This window comes from Alligator mississippiensis, chromosome 8 (genome assembly GCF_030867095.1).
Source record: "Alligator mississippiensis isolate rAllMis1 chromosome 8, rAllMis1, whole genome shotgun sequence".
In the NCBI taxonomy this organism is placed as follows: domain Eukaryota; kingdom Metazoa; phylum Chordata; order Crocodylia; family Alligatoridae; genus Alligator; species Alligator mississippiensis.
The window spans coordinates 6,604,423-6,625,532 of NC_081831.1; the positions used below are offsets into that span (position 1 = coordinate 6,604,423).

The 21,110-nt window shown below is 42.4% G+C and overlaps 1 protein-coding gene across 7 annotated transcripts in view; it reads left to right on the plus strand.

Annotated features, from left to right (window-relative positions):
• The window catches only part of TEX2 (testis expressed 2), a 118,906-nt gene that overhangs the window by 42,779 nt on the left and 55,017 nt on the right, over nucleotides 1-21,110 (plus strand). For 6 of the 7 annotated variants that reach the window (XM_019494210.2, XM_006271217.4, XM_006271216.4 and 3 more), the window contains one exon: nucleotides 17,939-19,593. In XM_019494210.2, coding sequence (XP_019349755.1) covers nucleotides 17,965-19,593 — 1,629 coding nt within the window. In that variant the 5' untranslated portion in view covers nucleotides 17,939-17,964. Of the gene's footprint in view, nucleotides 1-8,818; nucleotides 8,979-17,938; nucleotides 19,594-21,110 lie in introns of those variants that run through there. The other variant, XM_019494209.2, reaches the window with a different exon arrangement.

Here is a 21,110-nt window from a genome sequence, read left to right on the forward strand (position 1 = left end):
CTGAGCTCAAGAGTGCTCTTTGTCCCATCCTGGAGTGGGTGTATTGCCATCAACGGCCAGTAACACTGTTGTGTTGCCATCAACAGAGAAGACTGTGTAGGTGGCCACTCTTTAGGGAATTAGAAAGGCACTGTGCATTGTCTGTGGGATAGGAGACAATTTTCTTAGAATATTTATAAAATTGGCCAGCTCCTGCCTCTCATCTGCTGAGCTGTGGCTCAGTTATCTCTGCTTCCCTAATAAGCAAGGTGTCATTCACATTCTTTCTTTCATTCTCATGACTAATATCAAAAGACCTACCAAAAGACTGAGGCATAAACACGTAAATAATTTCAAAATGAGCCATTTGCAGCCTCTGATTCAAACTGATGATTTGGGGGGAGATGTAAGATGACAATAACAGGGCTGTCAACTTGTCCTCACCTGGAAGGTGAGCAGGGTTTGTATGTGGGAGGAAGGATTTTTGTGGGTGATTGAACCACCTGCATAATTTAGACTGTCATCAGCCTTTTGGTCAAAGGTTTGGGTCTGTTGCATAGTAACCAAGTATGTCTCTAGGCTTATATCTTAGTCCAGTAGTGTAAGTAACTGTGTGCAAGAAACATAACATCTCTCCCAAGGGACTTACTGTCTGCAGCCCTCTGGCGAACACGCATGACTCCAAATATGTAATGCAGTTATTCAGGAGAACCTCAGAAAAACTGAGTAACCGTCTTTACCTAATCTGCTCCAAAAGGGTTCATCTTAAATAAGATATGCTACTGAACTGAGAGAGGAACTTGGAGACATTTTGTTACTATACAGTGCACCCAAGCCTTCTACCAGAAAACCTAGTATTTGTCTAAATATCTCCCAGCTATGCCGTTGGTTCAATAAAAGGTATTGTGCACAAAAATCATTGCCTTTTGCATATTTCCTGGACCTTCATGACTATAACATCACTTTGGTACTACCACAGCTGGCTTTATGTGGAAGCCCAGTCTGAAATAAAGAAAGAACTAAGTAGCAGATGAGGAAGAAATGTGAGGTAGGGTGAGAGTCACACATGATATTGATGGAGGGATGTGAGAACAAAGAAAACTGCTTGAAGAAGGTGAGTTTCCCAGAAAGAAACTAATACCTCTTAAAATGATGGGAAGACTTCAGGAAAGTGGGTCAAAGAGAAAACAGACTCTGAGAAGTGTTTATAGCAGTGATGGTCTAGGGCAGAGGTTCCCAAACACTTTTTTATTGCACATCCCCTTCCAGATTTACCAGCTGCATGCATACCCCTACCACCATACGGTTTATATTGTAACCCCTTAAATGCCAGTTATAATGAAAATTAAATCTGCAATTAAACAGTTTATCCTGTGTACTCCCTAGAGATGTCTTGCATACATTTCATGTCTGAAAAGTTGTCAGGAGGGTTAAATGCAGGATTTCAAGAGATCTAGATATGATTTCTCTTGAAATCCTGCATTTAACCCTCCTGACAACTTTTCTGAACTTGTGCAAGTAAGTAGTATGCACTGTACTCTGTTAGGCAGTATGCATCAAGCACAAACTTGCCAGTTGCTGTTTCCTTCTGGAAGGAAATGCTTTTGCACGCAGAAATACACAGGTCATGTGTCACTTATACCTCCACCCAGTTATGAGCTGCGGTAGCACTTTGACTTGATGATGATGTTGCATCACATGTGCATTCCTGGGTATTGGGGCACTAATAATTTAGTGGGTGGACTGACTTCTGGCTGGCTGACTTCTGGAAGGATGTTAAAGTGTAGAATGGCGTGCAGGTCTTAAATGGGCGTTTGCCTCTACGGTTGAAAGTTCCTTTGCCTCGAAGGAAAAACATCTGCAGCTTCTTGGGTTAGGATCCTTTCCCCTCTGCACAGTAAGCAATGAACTTGACTTCAGAGGGATTTGGGGGTTTAAATTAAACCCTGTATATCTTTTAATCCAAAGGGAATCCTAAAAAACTGAGGCAGACTTGTGTAGATAGTGTTTTTCATATAGCATTACCTGTCTGTTGTTGGATCAAGGGAGAAGGAGGGAATGAACTGTTTATAGCAACTGCAAGACGAGTATATCCTTGTCCATGTCTACACCAGTGGTTCTCAAGCTTTTTTTTTTTTTTTCACAAACCGCTTGAAAATTTCTGAGGGTCTCGACGGACCACTTAATAAACTTTTTTTCTTCTACAAATCAAAGCACACAACTCATATTTTAATATTGGTAGTTTTACCTTTCTAATCCAATGGATGTGCCTGTTTTCTTGAGCAAAGTTCTGGGAAGTCCGGTGTAATGTTTGTCAATTTTAGCCTTGCGTCACCTTTCTGCAGACCACAGTGTAAACCTCTGGTCTAGACTAAAGGTAGTGATAGTATAAATGTATACAATTGTAGCAATCTAACCACAGCAGGGCCAAATTTAGCTCTGTAGGTAATTTTTCGTCAAGTGTAGATATGTGGAAATACCTTTTGAACTGAAAAATGCTTTAAAAAGAAAAAAAAGGGGCTTTCTTCCTCATTCTTTTAAATGTTCTTTAAGGGGGAGGGGTATGTTCAATAGAGCAAAATGAACAGGTATATCCTAACAGTTTCTGGATATTGCAGAATATCCGATAAATATGTTTACTGTTGTTACAGGTTCTGTTGATCACCTAGATGAATATTTGTTTCTCTCAGTGACAGTGATTTGAATTGCTAGGACTGAGCTCTCCCTGTGCCTTGAGTTTATTTTGGCCAATGTAACTTAACAGGGGAGAGATTTCAACTTTCCCACCCTGACCTCTCTGGCTTTATTACAAGGACTTCATAACAAGCATAAATATATGCAGTAGTTGATAGCACCCACAGATCAGGCTAAGTATATTGGAGAAATTTGCAGAGTTGGTCTCAGTGTGTGTGTGTGTGTGTGTGTGTTTCTAAACCTGTTTTGAGATGCTTTCAAGGGTGCTGAGGAGTGCCGCACAATTTTAGTACTGCTTTATTAGGTTTGCAAGTATGAGTCACGATATAACCACAGAGATTTCAAATAGGAAGCTTGTAGTGTTAAAAGCACTCTGACCTGTTGTCATTTTTCTGAGTTCTTTACAACAAAAGAATTGCTCTTTTTTCTGTAGTCAAAAATAGAGTGAAAGCCAGAAGCTGGCACTTTCTTTCAGGGGGTGCCTTGAGTCTAAAAAGGTTGAGAACTGCAGGTATAGACAGTACAGATAAAGTACAAGGAGAATTGTCAGTTCTTTGAGTGACAAAAACAAATTAGTTATGATTATATTAAATGTGTAGAGGGGGAATAATTTTTTTTTAATTGACAGTTTTTACTTGCTCCATCCCTGTCAGCTTGGGCAAAGGAAATTTAACTTGTTTGCAGTAAATTTATTTAGAAGAAAACTTGAACTGTGTGGTTTTGTAATCACTGCTAGGCAATTGAATAAATAATCTGCTTTCTATTACAACTCATACTTACATTTTTTTTAAGAGAACATTTTCTTTTGGTCTCAGCTGTTCACAAAGATCATTCCTAAAAGCTGAACCTTGGTTCGTGTTTGATGTAAAATCTTTTTGAACTGTTAGAAACACCCTTGAAGGAAAATATAATAGACTTATCCCTACTACCATGCATTGGCTAAGATCCTTATAACTTGACTTCCTTCTTGCCTTATGCTCTTTCACACTGCCCCATATGCATATTTGAATTGCCGTCTTGCAAAAACTGTGAAGATCTAGGTCCAGCATACAAGTGCATGTTGCTGACCATTGCAGGCAGAGCAGCTGCGTTTTGAGAAAAGTGAGTTCTCTAAGTTATGTATCCTGCTCACAGAATGGGAGCGTACAGTAATAGCACTTCCTTAAGTGGTGTTCTCTTACTGGAGTTAGGTGGAGGGCACCACTTTCCGAGAATGAAATGCAGTGATTTCTAAGCTGTATTGTCATTTTGGGGTGAAAATATGTCTGGCAGACTTTCCCATGCTGTTCTCTAATGCAGCTCAATGACAGTGAATTGGATGCACTTCCTTCCGAATCCTGACCATAAACACAGCCTGTGCAACATTTGTGCCCAGCAGTTGGGTACAGAAAATGAGTTGCATTGCAGATCTCTAAAAGTGAAGTCCTGTTTGTAAGGCTTACAAATGATGCTGTTGCATGTGTACCAGCTGTGACTCTGCTTAAAATGAGAATTGAATTGCAATAGCTGTAGGGGAGTTAATGACATATTTTTCCTATTCCACCCTGCAAAGACTCCTAAAGTCAGGCCTGTTCATCTCAGACCCTTTAATGACCAATCCTGAAGTTCTAGATGTACGAATCCTAATTTTTTTTCTCTCTCTCCTCTGTACTAGAATGTGTAGAATAAGTGTATTGTGTATGTTTTTAAAATTCAGCTGGTAAACGAGGAAGATGGGGAGGCAGGGTTTTAAACAGGAACATGTTTGGGGTCCCAACATGTCTTTAAAAATCTTTTTGGTGTTTTGTTCAGCTTGAATAGTCACTTCATCCTTGTTTTAAGTATACTTATTTTTAAGATCTGATTTGGGGTAATGTTCCTTTAAAACTAAAAGGAGAGAGAATGTTGGAAGCAGAACGGCAGTTTTTTGTTGCAAAGTCCCTGGGGAGAGGAGAGAGAGAATGAGCATCAGGAACCAGAGAAAGTGGGAGCAGTTAAATGAGGCAAAGGTAATTTTAAGCAGGAACTGAGTGAGCAAGACAAAGAGGGAGGCTAAGGGGAGATACAGAGCAAATCTCTAAAGACAAGATTAGAGGCACTGGAGACCAGGTTCTCTGGTAAAGAGAGGTATTTAAAATTTTAGCAAATTACAGGCTTTTAACTACTGGGAGTAGGGGGGGAAAAAGTCTACCTCTTTCCTTAAAAGAAGGGTTTAGAAGGGGAGGTAGAGGTTTCAAGGCATTATTGCGAATATGCCTAATTCTGTAACCTTGCAGAAAATCATCATTAGTTGATTCATGTCATTAAAAGTCTGAGTTTTTAAAGAGGGAATATTGAAATATTTGAAATCAAAACCATTTCAAGCAGGTTTATTAGGAATTTGTTTATTAGGTTTACTAGGAATACAGGTTTTTGTTTTTAAATGCTTTTCGTTATAGCCTCAGCATCCTCTGTGTTGGGGTTTTTAATGTGTTCTGCGTAACTTCACAAGTACCTGGGAGTTGTGATGGTTTGGTTTGGGGTTTTGTTGTTGTTTTTTTTTTTTAACAGTACAACTTGCAAAACAAGCACATTATTTCAGTGCAGCTCTTGGCAGCAGTAAAGGTGAACAATCCCTCTGAAGCAGGCTGTGTGTGGTGCCTTCGACTGTAGTGAGTGGAGGGGGGATTAGCTCTGCTTTCAGTTCAGAGGTAATGCAGAGATGCTGTAATAATCCTGATAGATATTTAAAATGTTCATAATAAATTAAGTCAATAGACAGGCACTTCAGAATAATTAAAATCCACTGACCCTATCATGCTGGTGGTCAGTTATTATCTTGAGAAAATTTCTTTGGTAATCATCTGGGCTGACTTAACTGTAGCAATACAGAGAAGTGGATTTCTTTGGGGCAATCTGATCTGGAGGGTGAAATGAATAATGGTGGAAATAAGCAAGGTATGCTGCAAGTATTCATGGTATGTAATATGCTTTGGCAGGCATCCATCTAAATTGAACCTAGCCCTCTGCAGCCAAACAGTTGTGGATGTGTTTTCTTTCTCCCACAATATTTGATGTAAAGACCCCTGTTTATACCATCTTACCTGAGAGCAACTGCTTTATTTCAGTGATTAATTATAATTATAGCTATGTCAGATGATTCATAGATGTTAGGGTCGGAAGGGACCTCAATAGTTCATTGAGTCCGACCCCCTGCATAGGCAGGAAAGAGTGCTGGGTTCAGATGACCCCAGCCAGATGCCTATCTAACCTCCTCTTGAAGACCCCCAGGGTAGGGGAGAGCACCACCTCCCTTGGGAGCCCGTTCCAGACCTTGGCCACTCGAACTGTGAAGAAGTTCTTCCTAATGTCCAGTCTAAATCTGCTCTCTGCTAGCTTGTGGCCATTATTTCTTGTAACCCCCGGGGGCGCCTTGGTGAATAAAACCTCACCAATTCCCTTCTGTACCCCCGTGATGAACTTATAGGCAGCCACAAGGTCGCTTCTCAACCTTCTCTTGCAGAGGCTGAAGAGGTTCAGGTGCCCCAGTCTCTCCTCATAGGGCTTGGCCTGCAAGCCCTTAACCATACGTGTGGCCCTTCTCTGGACCGTCTCCTTGTTATCCACATCCCCTTTGAAGTGCAGCGCCCAAAACTGCACGCAGTACTCCAACTGCGGTCTGACCAGCGCCCGATAGAGGGGAAGTATCACCTCCTTGGATCTGTTCGTCATGCATCTGCTGATGCACGATAAAGTGCCATTGGCTTTTCTGATGGCTTCGTCACACTGCCGACTCATGTTCATCTTGGAGTCCTCTAGGACTCCAAGATCCCTTTCCACTTCCGTTCCACCAAGCAGGTCATTCCCTAGGCAGTAGGTATGCTGGACATTTTTCCTCCCTAGGTGCAACACTTTGCATTTCTCCTTGTTGAATTGTATTCTGTTGTTTTCTGCCTATATGTCTAACCTGTCCAGGTCTGCTTGTAGTTGTTCCCTGCCCCCTGGCATGTGCACTTCTCCCCACAGTTTTGTGTCATCTGCAAACTTGGACAGAGTACACTTCACTCCCTCGTCCAAGTCGCTAGTAGTTATGATGTTAGTAGGATCAGGCCAAGTTAAAAATGTGTGCTGCATAAGCAGAGATGGAAACTCAAAACATGCATCTTAAATCTATTTATAACTTTAGGCTTTGGTCCCTACAGAATTAACCATATAAATCTTGTGTAGACAAGGCCAAAGTATAAGCATGTATTGACAATAGGTAACTTCCCTTCCGCTTCATATATATTATATACTTCATAGTGCAGAGGTAGACTTAAAGGTGGAAAAAGTCAGTCTAGTAAACCATGATTTAAAAATATTATTGGTTCAATGTGATACAAAATTATTTTTATTGTCTTTGTTTTGTTAATAAATTTAATCTGTTTCAGGTAATTAACACTGAATATATTAACAACTGTTGTTTAAACAGCTTGCCACCAGGTAATTAACAGTACAGTGTAAACTTGGAAATTGGGGGTTGTTACATATGTATAGACCATGGTAATGATCTAACTAAAACCAATATTTATTGCTAGCCAAAATATGATATTGGAAACTAAAGCATATACGCTTGAGGGATTTTTAAAAATTCTTTCTTGTTTTGAGACTCATAGCTGAGGATTGAAAATCCAAATTGATGCAATTAAAGGTTTTAATCTATGTAAATTAAATAATGATAAGGTAATAACGTTGGATCAGGGAGGGCACCGTAATACTTGTGAAACCAGTGGTCAACCTGGAAGAGTTCCAGTGTATGGAGAATTGCACTTACAGCATTTTTTTTCTTCGTCTGAAGTAATGGAAAAGCTTTAAAGGCCACTGGGTGTCTGCATGCACACAGAACAGTTGCCATTGTTGCCTTTTAAAGGGCAAATGACAATGTCTGTGTTGGATACTACTGCTTCCCTCCATTTTCTTTTTAAATACTATGGTCAATCTGGGGGTGTCTCCATTTGCCATCCTCAAGGCTTTTCAGTTGTAGGATATGGGCTTATGTACTTTAGGGAGTTGGGAATCTAATATAACATTTATGAATGATTGAATTGCCATGCTGTTCAGGGAAATAAGTATTCTATTGGATATTTAAAAAGTGGTGGTGTCAGTGGGGACAAACTAACCTATTTATAAGGTCTCTCTGTCTCTCATTTATTTTTCCCCAATAGGGTCTTGTTTTGGACAGGAAACACAGGGAGTAGCTGGGCACTTTCAGAGAGGAGCTGAGGAAAATAATTTTGCAACATAAGAAATAAGCTGAAGTCAAAGCAATCTTACAGAAGCACTCTCCTAAAGGAGAAGATGCAGTAAGGCATCTTTGATCAAAACCTTTCTTTGCTGGATTTTACTCTTCCACCTCATTACTGATAGCCAGGGATCCAGGTTTTCTGTTTCCCACAGAAAAACAGAGAAAACCATGGATTTCCCCTTTTTTATCAGAGCAAATGCAGATTTCTCCTTTTAGCAGAGAAACCCACAGATTCCCTGCTTTAGCAAACAGCTTGTAGGCTGGCTGAGCTTCAGCCTGCAAGAGCTGTTTGTAAACAGGGTGGGAAACACCCAGCCCTGCCTGGAGGGGGAAGGAAAGGGCAGAGTCTGAGACTGTCAGCCATGGCTCCACTTGGATTAGCTCAGCCTCATTCTTCTCCTGGAGCCTGAGGTAAGTGGGGCTTGCAGGGGGTGGGGGGTTGTGGGTCATGCATGGCTGAGGGCACTGGGGGGGCCAGGAGCTGGCTCTGCCCTCATCCAAGCAGGCAGCAGCAGTGGGGGAGCCAGCTCCATGCAACATCTACTGCAGCTGCCTGCTGTGAGGGGCAGGGAGTTGCAGACTTGGGTCCCTGGCCCCATAACTCTGGCAGCTGGGGGCCCCCTCCAGCAGGCCTGGGGGGCAAGAGGCATGAGTAAGGCGGGGGCAGTGAGGGTCACCAGGATGGCTGGTGGGGGCTTTGGGGGCAGTGAGGGTCACCAGCGGGGCTTGGGGGGAGGGGGGGGGGGTTGGGGCAGTGAGGGTCACCAGCAGGATTGGGGGGAGCTGCAAGGGGCTTTTAATTTTAATAATGTATTTTGGGGGTTTTGTGAAGAGAATTTGTAATTTTTCGTCAGAGAATTTTATGATTATTATTATTATTTTTTTTTTTTTATTGGAGAGAACCAGGATCCCTGCTGATAGCCCATTACCCCTATTTGAAGTTCTTCATGCTACCACATCGTTCTGAGTCAATGCATGATGGCAGGGATTCCCACCCTCTTTGGCAGCTGTGTTTCATGGCAAGGAGAGAGAGCTACACTCGTCCTGATAAACACAGATGAATGTGTGTTTTGTAGGGTTTGTAGATTGAATTTTTACATTGGCATATTTACAGCAATGTAGGGACAAATCTGTAGTAAAGACATGCTGTACTGCTCTAAAGTGGGGCTTGTACCAAAATAGTATTCCAGCTTTGGGTTGGCAAAAAGTCTTAAGGGTAGACAGAGCCTTATGCTAGTTTTTAATTTAAATAAATAAATCAAGCCTTTGTTTCTTACAAACAAACCCCCCCCCCCCCAAAAAAAAAAAAAAGCTATGATAAGCAGTATAAAGGGCAGTTGCTTTCTTTTTGCTAATATTGGAGAATTCTGTGCTTCATCATTGGTTAAATCCTAATTCTGGTGATCATGAGAGCCCTTCAGACTGATTCTTTGGTCTGTTATTAAGAAACAAGGCCCCCCCCGTCTCCCCGAGTGTAATATGGAGAATAACACAATATCGAGCCAGCCTGAAGGAAGTCTGCTAATCTGATCCGTCATCAAGTGGCAAACTTCTGACATACCAATTTAGATGCAAGCCCCCCCTCCCCCCCCAAAAAAACCAAAACAAAACAAAAAAACAATCTGTAAATGTGCTTCTGCCAAGAATTTGGACTGTGTTAAGGTATGGATGTTCCTGCAGCCTGAATCACTTGGGGTTTTTTTTCACATTTATCAACGACTTTAATAGTATGGGTCAGGGGATGGCAACCTTTTTCAAGTCACAGGGTGCAACAGCCTTGTTGCAGGTCTGGCGTGTGCCAGGTGGCTTTGGCAGCACATCAGCAGCAGGAGGATTTCCCTGCACCCTCACTGGAACCATGAAGGTGGTTGCTGCATGCATGTCGCCTCTGCTTCTCCCAGCCCTCTGCTTCCCTGGCTGCGATGCACATGTTGCCAACCCCTGGTATAGGTCCTTTTGGACTAGATCCACAAAAAAGGATTGATGTCCCAAGGAGACTGGAGTTCAGATAACTACTTTCAGTACAGAAGTAAGCATGACCAGAAGGCAAGGGCATTAAGTTTAACCATCACAACACTTACCACAGGGGATAAAGGTCAGATTTCAGCTAGCTTTGTAATAAGGTATGTATATGAATGTAGATGATTTCATTTACTACTAATTCAAATTCAGCACCAGGTCCAGTGTTACTCCTATCTGGCCATTGCAGGTAGCCTGTGTGAAATGATTGGTGACCTTAGTCCATTTCCTGAGAGCCAGTTGCTACATTTCTGGGAGGAAATCTTCAATAGAGATATGATTTGAGACATGGCCTCATAATTTGTTTTTTCTGTAGACGTCAATTATTACTGCAATATCAGGAATGTCACATTGGCTGGCAGGAGAATATGGGAAAGTCTGCGCTGTTTGGCTTGTTTCAAATTAGTAGGGCAGATGCATGGATAACCTCAATTTCTATTAATCCTGGAAAAAATGTCATGAATACAACATCATCATCATTCTCCCCCCCTCCCCCCCCCCCCAGTCTGCAGTGTGTAGTCTGGTGCAATAGGGAGTGCATAATAGAGACTGGTACAGGCTGGAATAGTTGGAAGGTGCTCAAGGTCAGGATTAATGTGCATTGGTGAGGAGCCTAGGACTTCACCTGATGGGGGAAAGTGTACCTGGTTGAGCTGACAGCTGAAAAGGGGAGTCTGTGTTGGTAGAGAGAGGCATAACCCAGAACTGGAGTGGTAGAGGGTGCTATTGGTTAGGAGTGATCTGTATTGGCAGAGCTATGGGATGGTTTACAGGTTGAGTTTGCAGTGTGTTGATGCAGCTCTTTGGGGAAAACCTGCTTCAGTTCTTGCTTGTATTATGCTTGATTTCAATGTGAAGGATTAATGACTTCCAAGAACTACAAGCTTAGGGTTGGTTAATCAGCTTCGTTGTTTGCATTTCTTCATGCTAGTCTTCTCAATAACAGTGCATCTGTTTGAGATGCTGAAAGTTGCTTCTAAAAAAATAAATTGATGTCTCCAACCCCTCTGTAGCATTTCATTCCTTGGTACTAGTCAATAGATTGATGAGCAGGTTTGCAACCTGCTCTAGACATCATCTGTATTTTAGCAGTCAGTGCTATGAAACACAAAAGTCTTGGCCCAATGTAGTCAACTAATCACTTGTGCTATTTGAAAAATAACATTATCTTGCATAGCCAAACTGAAATATTGTAAAAAGTTCCCTCTATACATAGGAAGTCAAAATATCAGATGATTCATACCAGTAACACTAAAGACACTGGCAGAATTCTAATTTTGGTGGGAGTACTCTGGATAAGCTCACGTTAAGAAGTGTAAAACTTGCGCCTGACTCTTGACTACTTCTCCCCTCAATGAAGTGTTTCCGAGAATTCTCAGTAGTCATGTAACTGGAGTATAGGCATGCTGTTCCCAGCAGGGGACTTCTTCCTGATGCACTGAAAATGGACTTAATCAACCTCATGTTCCACAGATAGAGGGAGCAGACATAATGTGACACACTGTGTTTTAAAGGCTCTTGTTTAGAGGAAAATAAGTTACTTGGGACTCTGAACACTAAACTTTCTTCTGCCTTAACAAATAAATATGCAAGAAGCTGTAGAAAATACCTGTCAGACTGACCCAGTAGGTACATGCTTCTCACCAATAGTGGCATAGCACCAAATGTCACATTCAGTTATTTATCTACTACTTCTTAACTGTAAGGCTAGATTGCGTGTAGTTTTGTTTTTTGTTTTGTACGTGACTACTGTTCCCCTAATCTGCTACGAACTTCTGTGTTGTCTTGCCTCCATTTTCCCCTCCGATTGATGGCAAGTGCTGATGGTGTTGTAAGGCTTCTTTTTTAATATTTTCAAAGAGTATTGAGATCTGTACTTGTAAGGAAGCACAGAACAGTAAGGATGAAGTTCTGATCCTGGCAGTGTACCAGATGTTGCAACAACTCAGGTGCACTTTCTGTCTTCGTATACAGAGTCTCAAATAACAGTAAAATCTGATTCAGTAAGGCACATTTTAAGATCTTACTCCACATGAGATTATAGGCCTTCTAGTGTATTGCTATCTATGCTGGTTAGTGACTATTTTAATATTAAGTCTGTGTTGTCTTTAAGATATCATTTTAAAGCAAACCAGCTCCTTGGTATGAGAGGAACAGTGGCTGGTATGAACAGGCCCTAAGTCAGGGGCAGGCAAAATACAGCCTGTGCACCAGATTTGGGCCGCCAGGGACTTCCATCCAGCCCGCAGCTCCCCCCCAATGAATTGTGCTCTGCCCAGCCTTTTCACCCACGAGGGTGAGAGAGAGGCACCAGCCCTCAACAGATCCTATTATGCCTTGCTCCTACCCTCGTGGGTGGAAGAGCTAGCACGGGGTGTGGTGGGGCTGCAGGCTTCCCTGGCATCCCGCTCCCTCTGGGCAGCAGGTAGGGAAGAGGGGGAGGGGGCATGAGGCTGGGGTTGGCTGCAGCAGCAGTGCAGAGCTTGGGTGGACAGGGTGTGGGTATAAGGAGAGGGGTGTGGGGACCCCTCCCACCACACTTTCCCCCTTCTCCCCTCTCCCCCCACGGCCTGCAGCCCTGGCAGGCAGCGGGGGCAGCAGCAGTGGGGGCGGGTAGGGGGGAACACTCTGCTTGGCACTGGTGCCTGGCTCCTGGCTCCGGCCAGAGCTGCAAGGAGTGCAGCCCTTGCCTGGCTGTTTGTTTTCCCGGTGCTCCCCGCACTCGAGGGACCCAGGAGGGAAGCCCCAGGCACTGAAGTGGGCTGGGGTGGGGAAAGAAGCCAGCTCCAGCACTTTGGGCTTCCCTCCTGGGCCCAGTGATTACAGGGAGTACAGGGGAAACAAATGGCCCGATGGGGGCTGTGCTCCTCGCTGTGATTTGCAGCACTGGCCAGAGCCAAGCACCAGCACCCCTGCCTGCTGCTGCGTCATGGGGGGAGTGTGGGAGGTGTCCCCACACCTCTCCCACCCTCCCTCAAACCAGACGTGCACTATAAAAGACTAAGAATTTATTTTTGAGTTTCATGCAATCACCTTGACACGCAGTACACAAACACAGATCATGACAAAAATATTTTTTGTAATAAAATTAAAATATGTTATAGTAGGTGTTTGACTTTTTTTAGTGCATGATTTGGTATTTTTTGGTTCTAAGATGGCAAACCCCCTCCCAAAAGGAGTATTTCCAGGGACAAGGGGAGGAACTTCTGGTGGCAAAGGTCTTCTGGTCCCAAGATGGCAGCCAGGGGGCGGGACTACCCATGCAGCCCTTGACAGCTCACCAAACTCATTAAGCGTCCCTCTAGCTGAAATAATTGCCTACCCCTGCTCTGTCATAATTTAGCATCAAGTCAAAATCTTGGTTGAGACGGTGTTGTTTTTTGAGCGCAACGCCAGAATCCTTTGGAATTTAACTTATCTTTGTGACTTTACTATAAACAAGTTGTGGCAAGGGGAGCAAGGAGCGATTTGATTTAATTTATTTATTTATTTTAAATATAATGTTTTGATGAAGAAAACTAACGATATTCCCCATAACTCCCCATCTTTTCTGGCAATACACATTCTATTACTGCTGGTGCAAAGGAGGAAAGGAGCCCTTGACTTCCGTATTTACTATTATTGGTTAGCAAGAAAATTGGTGATTTTTGTTGTTGTTTGGTGGCTGTTGTTGTTTGGTTGTTTTTAAGGCATTTTGTACAGGTGATGGCATATATTAGTGAAATTTTATCAGATTGTATAAACACCAGTTGATGCTGTTCTATCAAAAAGGAAATTTACAAATGATTTCATGCTTTATCTTAGTGACTTCCAGAGAAAATAATTCCTGTTAGAAGCGGGGAAAAATGTAACTGTCATTTCACCCTGAGATCTCTAAGCTTAACAGGGTTCTTCTATTTTATGCATATTTATTAATTCTGTAGGCCAAATTCTACTTATCTGCAGTTTGATTGAACTGGGAAAACTGCATAGCAGGAACTCACCATTGGAATTTCTGAAGATGCTTGTATGAACTAGAGTGGAACCAGCTCCTTCTCCCCTACCTGTACTGTAATATTTATTTATTAATTAGATTTACACCCCACCATATTCAAGAGGCGCAGGGTGACAAGGAATAACATCTTTTGTTACAGAAATCAGCAGTTATTGTTCAGTCGCACAAGGGACAATTGTACTAAAAATGCTGTTTTGCAGGGATTTTTCCCCCTCACTTTTTTGAGTAGAACTGCACTTTAAACATCAGCAAAGACTTTTGATTAATTCTCCTTGACAGTTTGATTGCAGCACAGTAGTGGCTCCTGAGAAAGTTTAGTTGCTAAGGTGACAAACTTACTGTCTTGACAGTGAAGATAAAGTACTCTTCACAGGGGTTATTCCATGCTCCCTAACAATTTGTGGGGGGAGAGTTGGTCACTGGCACCTTGGCTTTCCTAATATTTCTATGGCCTTTGTAGATGTGCTTCTTAGTCCCAGTTTTTTGCTGTTCTCTTTCTGGAAAGGAAAGACTTGAAGTATTAGTGTACCTGTGAACTACACGTGAAAGTGAGTATCTTGGAAACTGACTTCTGCTTTTTTGGGAAACAAGCTAATGAAAGTATATCATGACAGTGGTGGGCTGAGGTTCCAGAGAAAATGTGGACTGTGTGTTTCTTGCAGTATCCTTATGGTCAAGGACAGCTTTGTTTTGAGGTGAGGATGCAGGTATTTCTGGTAGAACTTAATGTGCAGAGAGGATGGGAAGGAGTGTGTTTGTCTAATTTTCTGTAACTCAAGCTAAAGTTTCCCCTTTAGTCACATTTTCTGTTGTTGTGTTCCTTTTAACTTTTAGGTGGTACTTAGTATAGATTCATAGATGTTAGGGTCGGAAGGGACCTCAGTAGATCATCGAGTCCGACCCCCTGCATAAGCAGGAAAGAGTGCTGGGTCTAGATGTCCCCAGCTAGATACTCATCTAACCTCCTCTTGAAGACCCCCAGGGTAGGGGAGAGCACCACCTCCCTTGGGAGCCCATTCCAGACCTTGGCCATTCGAATTGTGAAGAAGTTCTTCCTAATGTCCAATCTAAATCTGCTCTCTGCTAGCTTGTGGCCATTGTTTCTTGTAACCCCCGGGGGCGCCTTGGTGCCCAATTCCCTTCTGTGCCCCCGTGATGAACTTATAGGCAGCCACAAGGTCGCCTCTCAACCTTCTCTTGCGGAGGCTGAAAAGGTCCAGTTTCTCTAGTCTCTCCTCATAGGGCTTGGCCTGCAAGCCCTTAACCATACGAGTGGCCCTTCTCTGGACCCTCTCCAGGTTATCCGCATCCTTCTTGAAGTGTGGTGCCCAGAATTGCACGCAGTACTCGAACTGCAGTCTGACCAGCGCCCGATAGAGGGGAAGTATCACCTCCTTGGACCTATTCATCATGCATCTGCTGATGCACGATAAAGTGCCATTGGCTTTTCTGATGGCTTCGTCACACTGCCGACTCATGTTCATCTTGGAGTCCACTAGGACTCCAAGATCCCTTTCCACCTCTGTGCCACCCAGCAGGTCATTCCCTAGGCTGTAGGTGTGCTGGACATTTTTCCTCCCTAGGTGCAGCACCTTGCATTTCTCCTTGTTGAACTGCATCCTGTTGTTTTCTGCCCACTTGTCCATCCTATCCAGGTCTGCCTGCAGCTGTTCCCTGCCCTCCGGTGTGTCCACATCTCCCCATAGCTTTGTGTCATCTGCAAACTTGGACAGAGTACATTTCACTCCCTCGTCCAAGTCACTGATGAAGACATTAAAGAGTATTGGTCCAAGGACTGAGCCCTGCGGGACCCCACTGCCCACACCCTTCCAGGTCGAGACCGACCCATCCACCATGACTCTGGGTGCGACCCTCTAGCCAATTCGCCACCCACTGGACTGTGTAGTCATCCAAGTCACAGCCTCTTAACTTGTTCACCAGTATGGGGTGGGATACCGTATCGAAGGCCTTCCTGAAGTCTAAGTATATGACATCCACCTCTCCTCCTGTGTCCAGGTGTTTCGTAACCTGGTCATAGAAGGAGACTAGATTGGTCAGGCACGATCTGCCCGCCACAAACCCGTGCTGGTTTCCCCTCAGCATAATATGACCATTACTAGGTTGTAACTATCTGACGCAATAGTAAGTATTTCAGAATTCCATTTGCTATGTTAATATGTTTTACTCTTATAACTCTCTTTCCCTCAAGGAATCTCAAGAAGTGTACAAACATTGTCAATCTGAGCCTTAACAGCTCTCTGATACAAGTGGCATGATCCCCATTTTATAGATTGTGAAACAGAGCCACAAATATAAAGGATGTTTCTTAACATCCATCTCTGGCAGATCCTAGTGCTCCTGGCTCGTAGTCCTGTGCTCTTACTACTGGGCATTCCCCCTCCCCCTCCCTCTTTGCTGTGTTTTTATTTATTTATTTATTCATTTCCATTTTTAGCTTTGGACCTTTTACTTGGGAAATGCACCTGATGAACAAAAGCCTTCTAGGCAGTTAAGTGCATCTGAAGTGATGAAGCTACTGATAGACCTGAAATCAACCTCCTCAGTAGGAACAGCTTGAAAGCCAGTTTGGCTTGAGATTCAGATTGTTAGTGGGTAAATCTGTACCAAGCTGCTTTTTGAGTTGAAAGCATTTCTAGTTGCATTGAATAAACAAAGGTCATCTAAGCTAATAATTCTAGCAGTGTAATTGTCTAGAACCAAACTGTCTGAAGGTGTGGAAAAAAAATTGTCTCTGAGGCAAATAGTCCCTAACTAAGCTTGTATTTCCTTCTTTCATGTCAAGTAAATCACCTGGGCAAGTAACTACTATTGCATCAATATGTATCTTACATACTGGTCTACAACTTCTGAAATTCATGGCTTCCACATGATTTTTCATCTCTGCATAGAGCAGGGACAGGCAATTATTTTGGGTGGAGGGCCACTTACTGAGTTTTGGCAAGCCATTGAAGGCCGGATGACAGGCAGTCAGGGGCAGATAAATATTAATTTTCTAAATTTTTTTTAGGGGCTGCGCGGGCCGGATAGAATGACCTGGCAGGCTGCATCCGGCCAGCGGGCTGCATTTTTGCCCACCCCAGCATACAGTATGGGGGCTTTGTTTAAAGCCTGCTGCTCTTTTTGTTAAAAATAGCATCGATGGATATGGCACTTAAGAAAAAGCAGTTTCAATGTTGCTTCACTTGAACCTGAATTTACTGGACTATAAAAGGTGTCATGTTGGAAGGGAAAAATTTATAGAAACTTTTAAGGCAATTTTACCAATGCTAAAACTCTGATCCTTTGGTTGGCAGCACTTGCTTTTCTGTGTGAAAGCAGACACTGACTTGGCTACAATACAAATGCAGCTAATAACCTGCATTTCTAATTCCTTGCATCTTTTACACCTCTGGACTATGTGAATGCTGTGATCCGAGACCTGACAAAGAATATCTTGCATTCAAAAGCTTGTCTGACTGATCACAGCTACATAGTTGGTCCAATTAGGATATCACCCTAAGAAATCCCTACCCAAAGAAGAATTTAGCAATATTTTGAAGCTGCTCCAAAACAGTTTGGCAGGACTTTTTTCCCCTCTATCTCCCATTTCTTTTCCATTTGTCCTCTTGTGCCCCCATTCTCATTCTCTTCCTTTGTCCTTCCCACTGTGACTTAGCCATCTTTTACCCTTGCATCTGATAATATTATGAACATGGGTTGAGAATAAAACAAACTCAGGGGAAAATAGTACTAAAAATATTAAATATACTAATTTCATATAATAATTGTGTAAGGATATGTATGGTAACTTTTAGAGCAATGGTTCATGCCTTGTTTTATTGCTGAAATTCGCATAAAACTATTGTGATCAAAAGTGTTGAGTATTTTATGCTCTTTAGCTGACATACTTGCTGCATGTAAACAGGTTTTCTGTGTCTTTTAAATATTTGAAAACAAGTGTGTGGCTGGGGAGAAATTGCATTTCATTTGGTTCAATGTTTTCTCCACAGACTTTGAAGCATATCTGGAATCTGCAATGACAAGTCTGAACAGTAGCCATGCAGAGAAAACTGGTGAAATGTCTTCAAAGCAGTCTGCCCCAAAAGTGCATGTTCAGAGATCTGTTTCCCGAGAAACCATCACCATTCACTTCTCGGCATTTGGGAAGGAGGAAGAGGAGGAGGAAGAGGAGTTTAAGCAGACGCTGGATGAGGAACTGGATGACCAAAGCATTGTGACAGCACTTGAAGCCAAGGAAGACCTCTGCTTTGAACATGGCAGCCATGACAGTTCTAGTCCAGCTACCCCACCTAGCACGGTCAACTCTGCATCCCTACTGTCTCCATCACCTGCTGTTATGCCAACCGTAAACACTGTAAAGCTGTTGGATTCTCCTTCTACTTCCCAAGTATTCAATGCAGTGCCATTAGTTCTGTCTCCCTCCTTGCACTCCTGTTACGTAGCTAGTTCATCAGGTGTGTCATCCCCTTCTGAGCAGAAAGCCAGCTCCTCCTCCCCGTCATCCTCCCCATCCAAGGCAACTGTCTTGTCTAGTACATCATCCTCCACTTCTAGCTCAAAGCCTTTTATGAGTTTAGTTAGGTCCCTTTCAACAGATGTAGAACCAAAAGAGCCCACCCCACCCACAAGACACAGGCACCTAATGAAAACCTTAGTGAAGTCTCTGTCAACGGACACTTCTAGACAAGAAGCTGAAGCTGTGTCCTACAGACCACCTGACTCTAAACTGAACTTGCACCTGTTCAAGCAGTTCACTCAGCCTCGAGTTGTTACAGGTGGCGATTCCAAAACTGCCCCCTCCTCTCCATTAACGTCTCCTTTGGATACTCGCTCTTTTTTTAAAGTCCCTGAAATGGAGGCTAAAATTGAAGACACTAAAAGGCGCCTTTCAGAAGTCATTTATGAGCCTTTTCAGCTCCTCAGCAAAATAATAGGTGATGAAAGTAGTAGCCACAGGCCCAAAGCCTTATCTTCAAGTGCTTCAGAACTATCAAATCTTTCCAGTTTGAATGGCCACTTGGAAAGCAATAACAACTACAGCATTAAGGAAGAAGAATGTGATTCTGAAGGGGACTTCTGTGGTAGTGACCCTCATCTAAATAAGAGTGACCAGGCCAAAATTGCTGAGGAACAGGCAAAAGATTCTGAGAGTCAGAGCTCTCAGTCTATATGCACAAAGGATGTTGGGTTGAAAACTTCGCTTGTACTTGAAAAATGTTCTTTGTCTGCACTGGCAAGCAAAGAGGATGAGGAGTTTTGTGAACTTTATTCTGAAGACTTTCTCTTGATAGAGGAAGAAAATAAAGGGGATAAACCTACAGATGCTGTGCTGCAGCCAGAGATGACTGAGGAAAATGGTACTGTGCTCAGTAGGGAAGATGACCTTAACCTTTATGTGCAGCAGCCTAAAATACCAGTGAAGACTTTGTACTTCTTTACAATGTTAGTCTATGCTTACCTTATACTCCCTCTCCCTAGTTATTTCAGTGGACTATTTCTGGGGGTTGCCCTTGGATTTATGATGGCTTTCTGTGTGATATGGCTTTTTACACCCACTACTTGGGAATATCACAATTTACATAGAAATCTGAGCAAGGAATGGAATACAGAATCTCTGGATATCAAAGAACCTGACATATTGAAGGTAAGGTGTTTTTTTCTGGTGTGAATTAGGTTGTTTTGTTTTTGGGGAGTTTGTTTTTATAGATGCTTCTTATTCTAGCTAGACAAACTAAATATCTGAAGGGGCAAAGGAGCAGAAATATCCATGTGTAATTGGAGTGCTGTTTAGGGAGCAACTAATGCTGGCAAGATCAGAAGTGTTTTGGTAGGCAAGCATATTCAAATTTGACCCCTAAGTGTATCTTTTATGGAAGTTAGAAACGTGCTAAAATGCTGTATTGCACCTGCAGGAAAAGAGTAACAACTGTTTCAGCAGCAAGGGGCAGATGTTGTGTTGTTTGAAATGCTCCTGCTGAATGCAGTGTGGAAGAGATTAGTGTTTCTATGTTATGCCTGAACTCTAGGGTGTCTCAGGAAATGTATTTTGTTTCTTGGAGTTTGCTCTCCAGACTGCAATTAATCTGTCTTGTCAAGTCAGCCCAAGAAGATTCAGAAGTATTGATTTTTATTTATTTATTTTTTTCAAGTGAAGCTTTCTTCTTGGGTATGAGACTTTGAGAGCAAATATCAGCTGATTGGAGGAAGAAATAAGGACACAGTCTGGGTTTGACTGTGTGCAGGGATGGAGGTTAGCTGTGTATGGACAGCTTTGAGTGAATCCTGTAAACTTAATTATTTAGTTTGACTAACTCATCAAATGAACCAAGAGCTGATTTCTCTTTAAAAATACAGTACTCTTTTCTTGTTCATATCTTAAGGACTTCTGTTTGCTTTGTGACTTATGAACTGTACTTTTTATTTAGCTGTGACCCATGTGACCACTTTTATTAAATTACTATTTTTCCTCCCTTGGAGTTGCATAACTTGTATATAGATGAGGAAAAAACTTGGAAAAAGAGAGTGGGTATTTGGATAATTTTTATAGTTGAGATTTAATGTCTAGAATTGAACAGGCTCAGAATAATGTTTATTTGCCACAATAAGTTTAATTTGATGTTATGGAACTAGTTAAATCTTTTGCAGAAGGTTGTGGGTTTTTTTGTCTTCTAACAAAAAGAGCTTTCCTCTTTAACAAATAGAGATTGTGGCCAGAAAACTAACTAATAAAAAGCTGCAAAACAGATCTTGGTGGTATTAATATCCCATCAGAATAATGCGTCTTGGTTGTGTTGGCAAAGCAAGTAGTTTACTTTTCTAACTGAAAGCTGTTCTGCTTTCAAGTTGGGTAAGTGAAAGATTCCACAAAGAACCTACTTGTCATTTGCCTAGTCAGTTTATTAAGTGAATATGAACATACTTGGAGTCCTATTTAATCTTTGCTTTTGCTAAGCATTTGCTTCAGTTTGTCACATTCAGGTGGTTGTTAGATTTCAAGCTTTCAGGGGGAGGCAGATAAAAATAACGAGAAATGGCTTGCTTGACTTTAAGTTTGAGGCCCCTGCTACACGTTGCATATATTACACAACTGGTTATTTCCACAATAAATGTAGACCAGTCACATGTGTAATTATCACAATAAAAATGACTCTTGAGCTATAA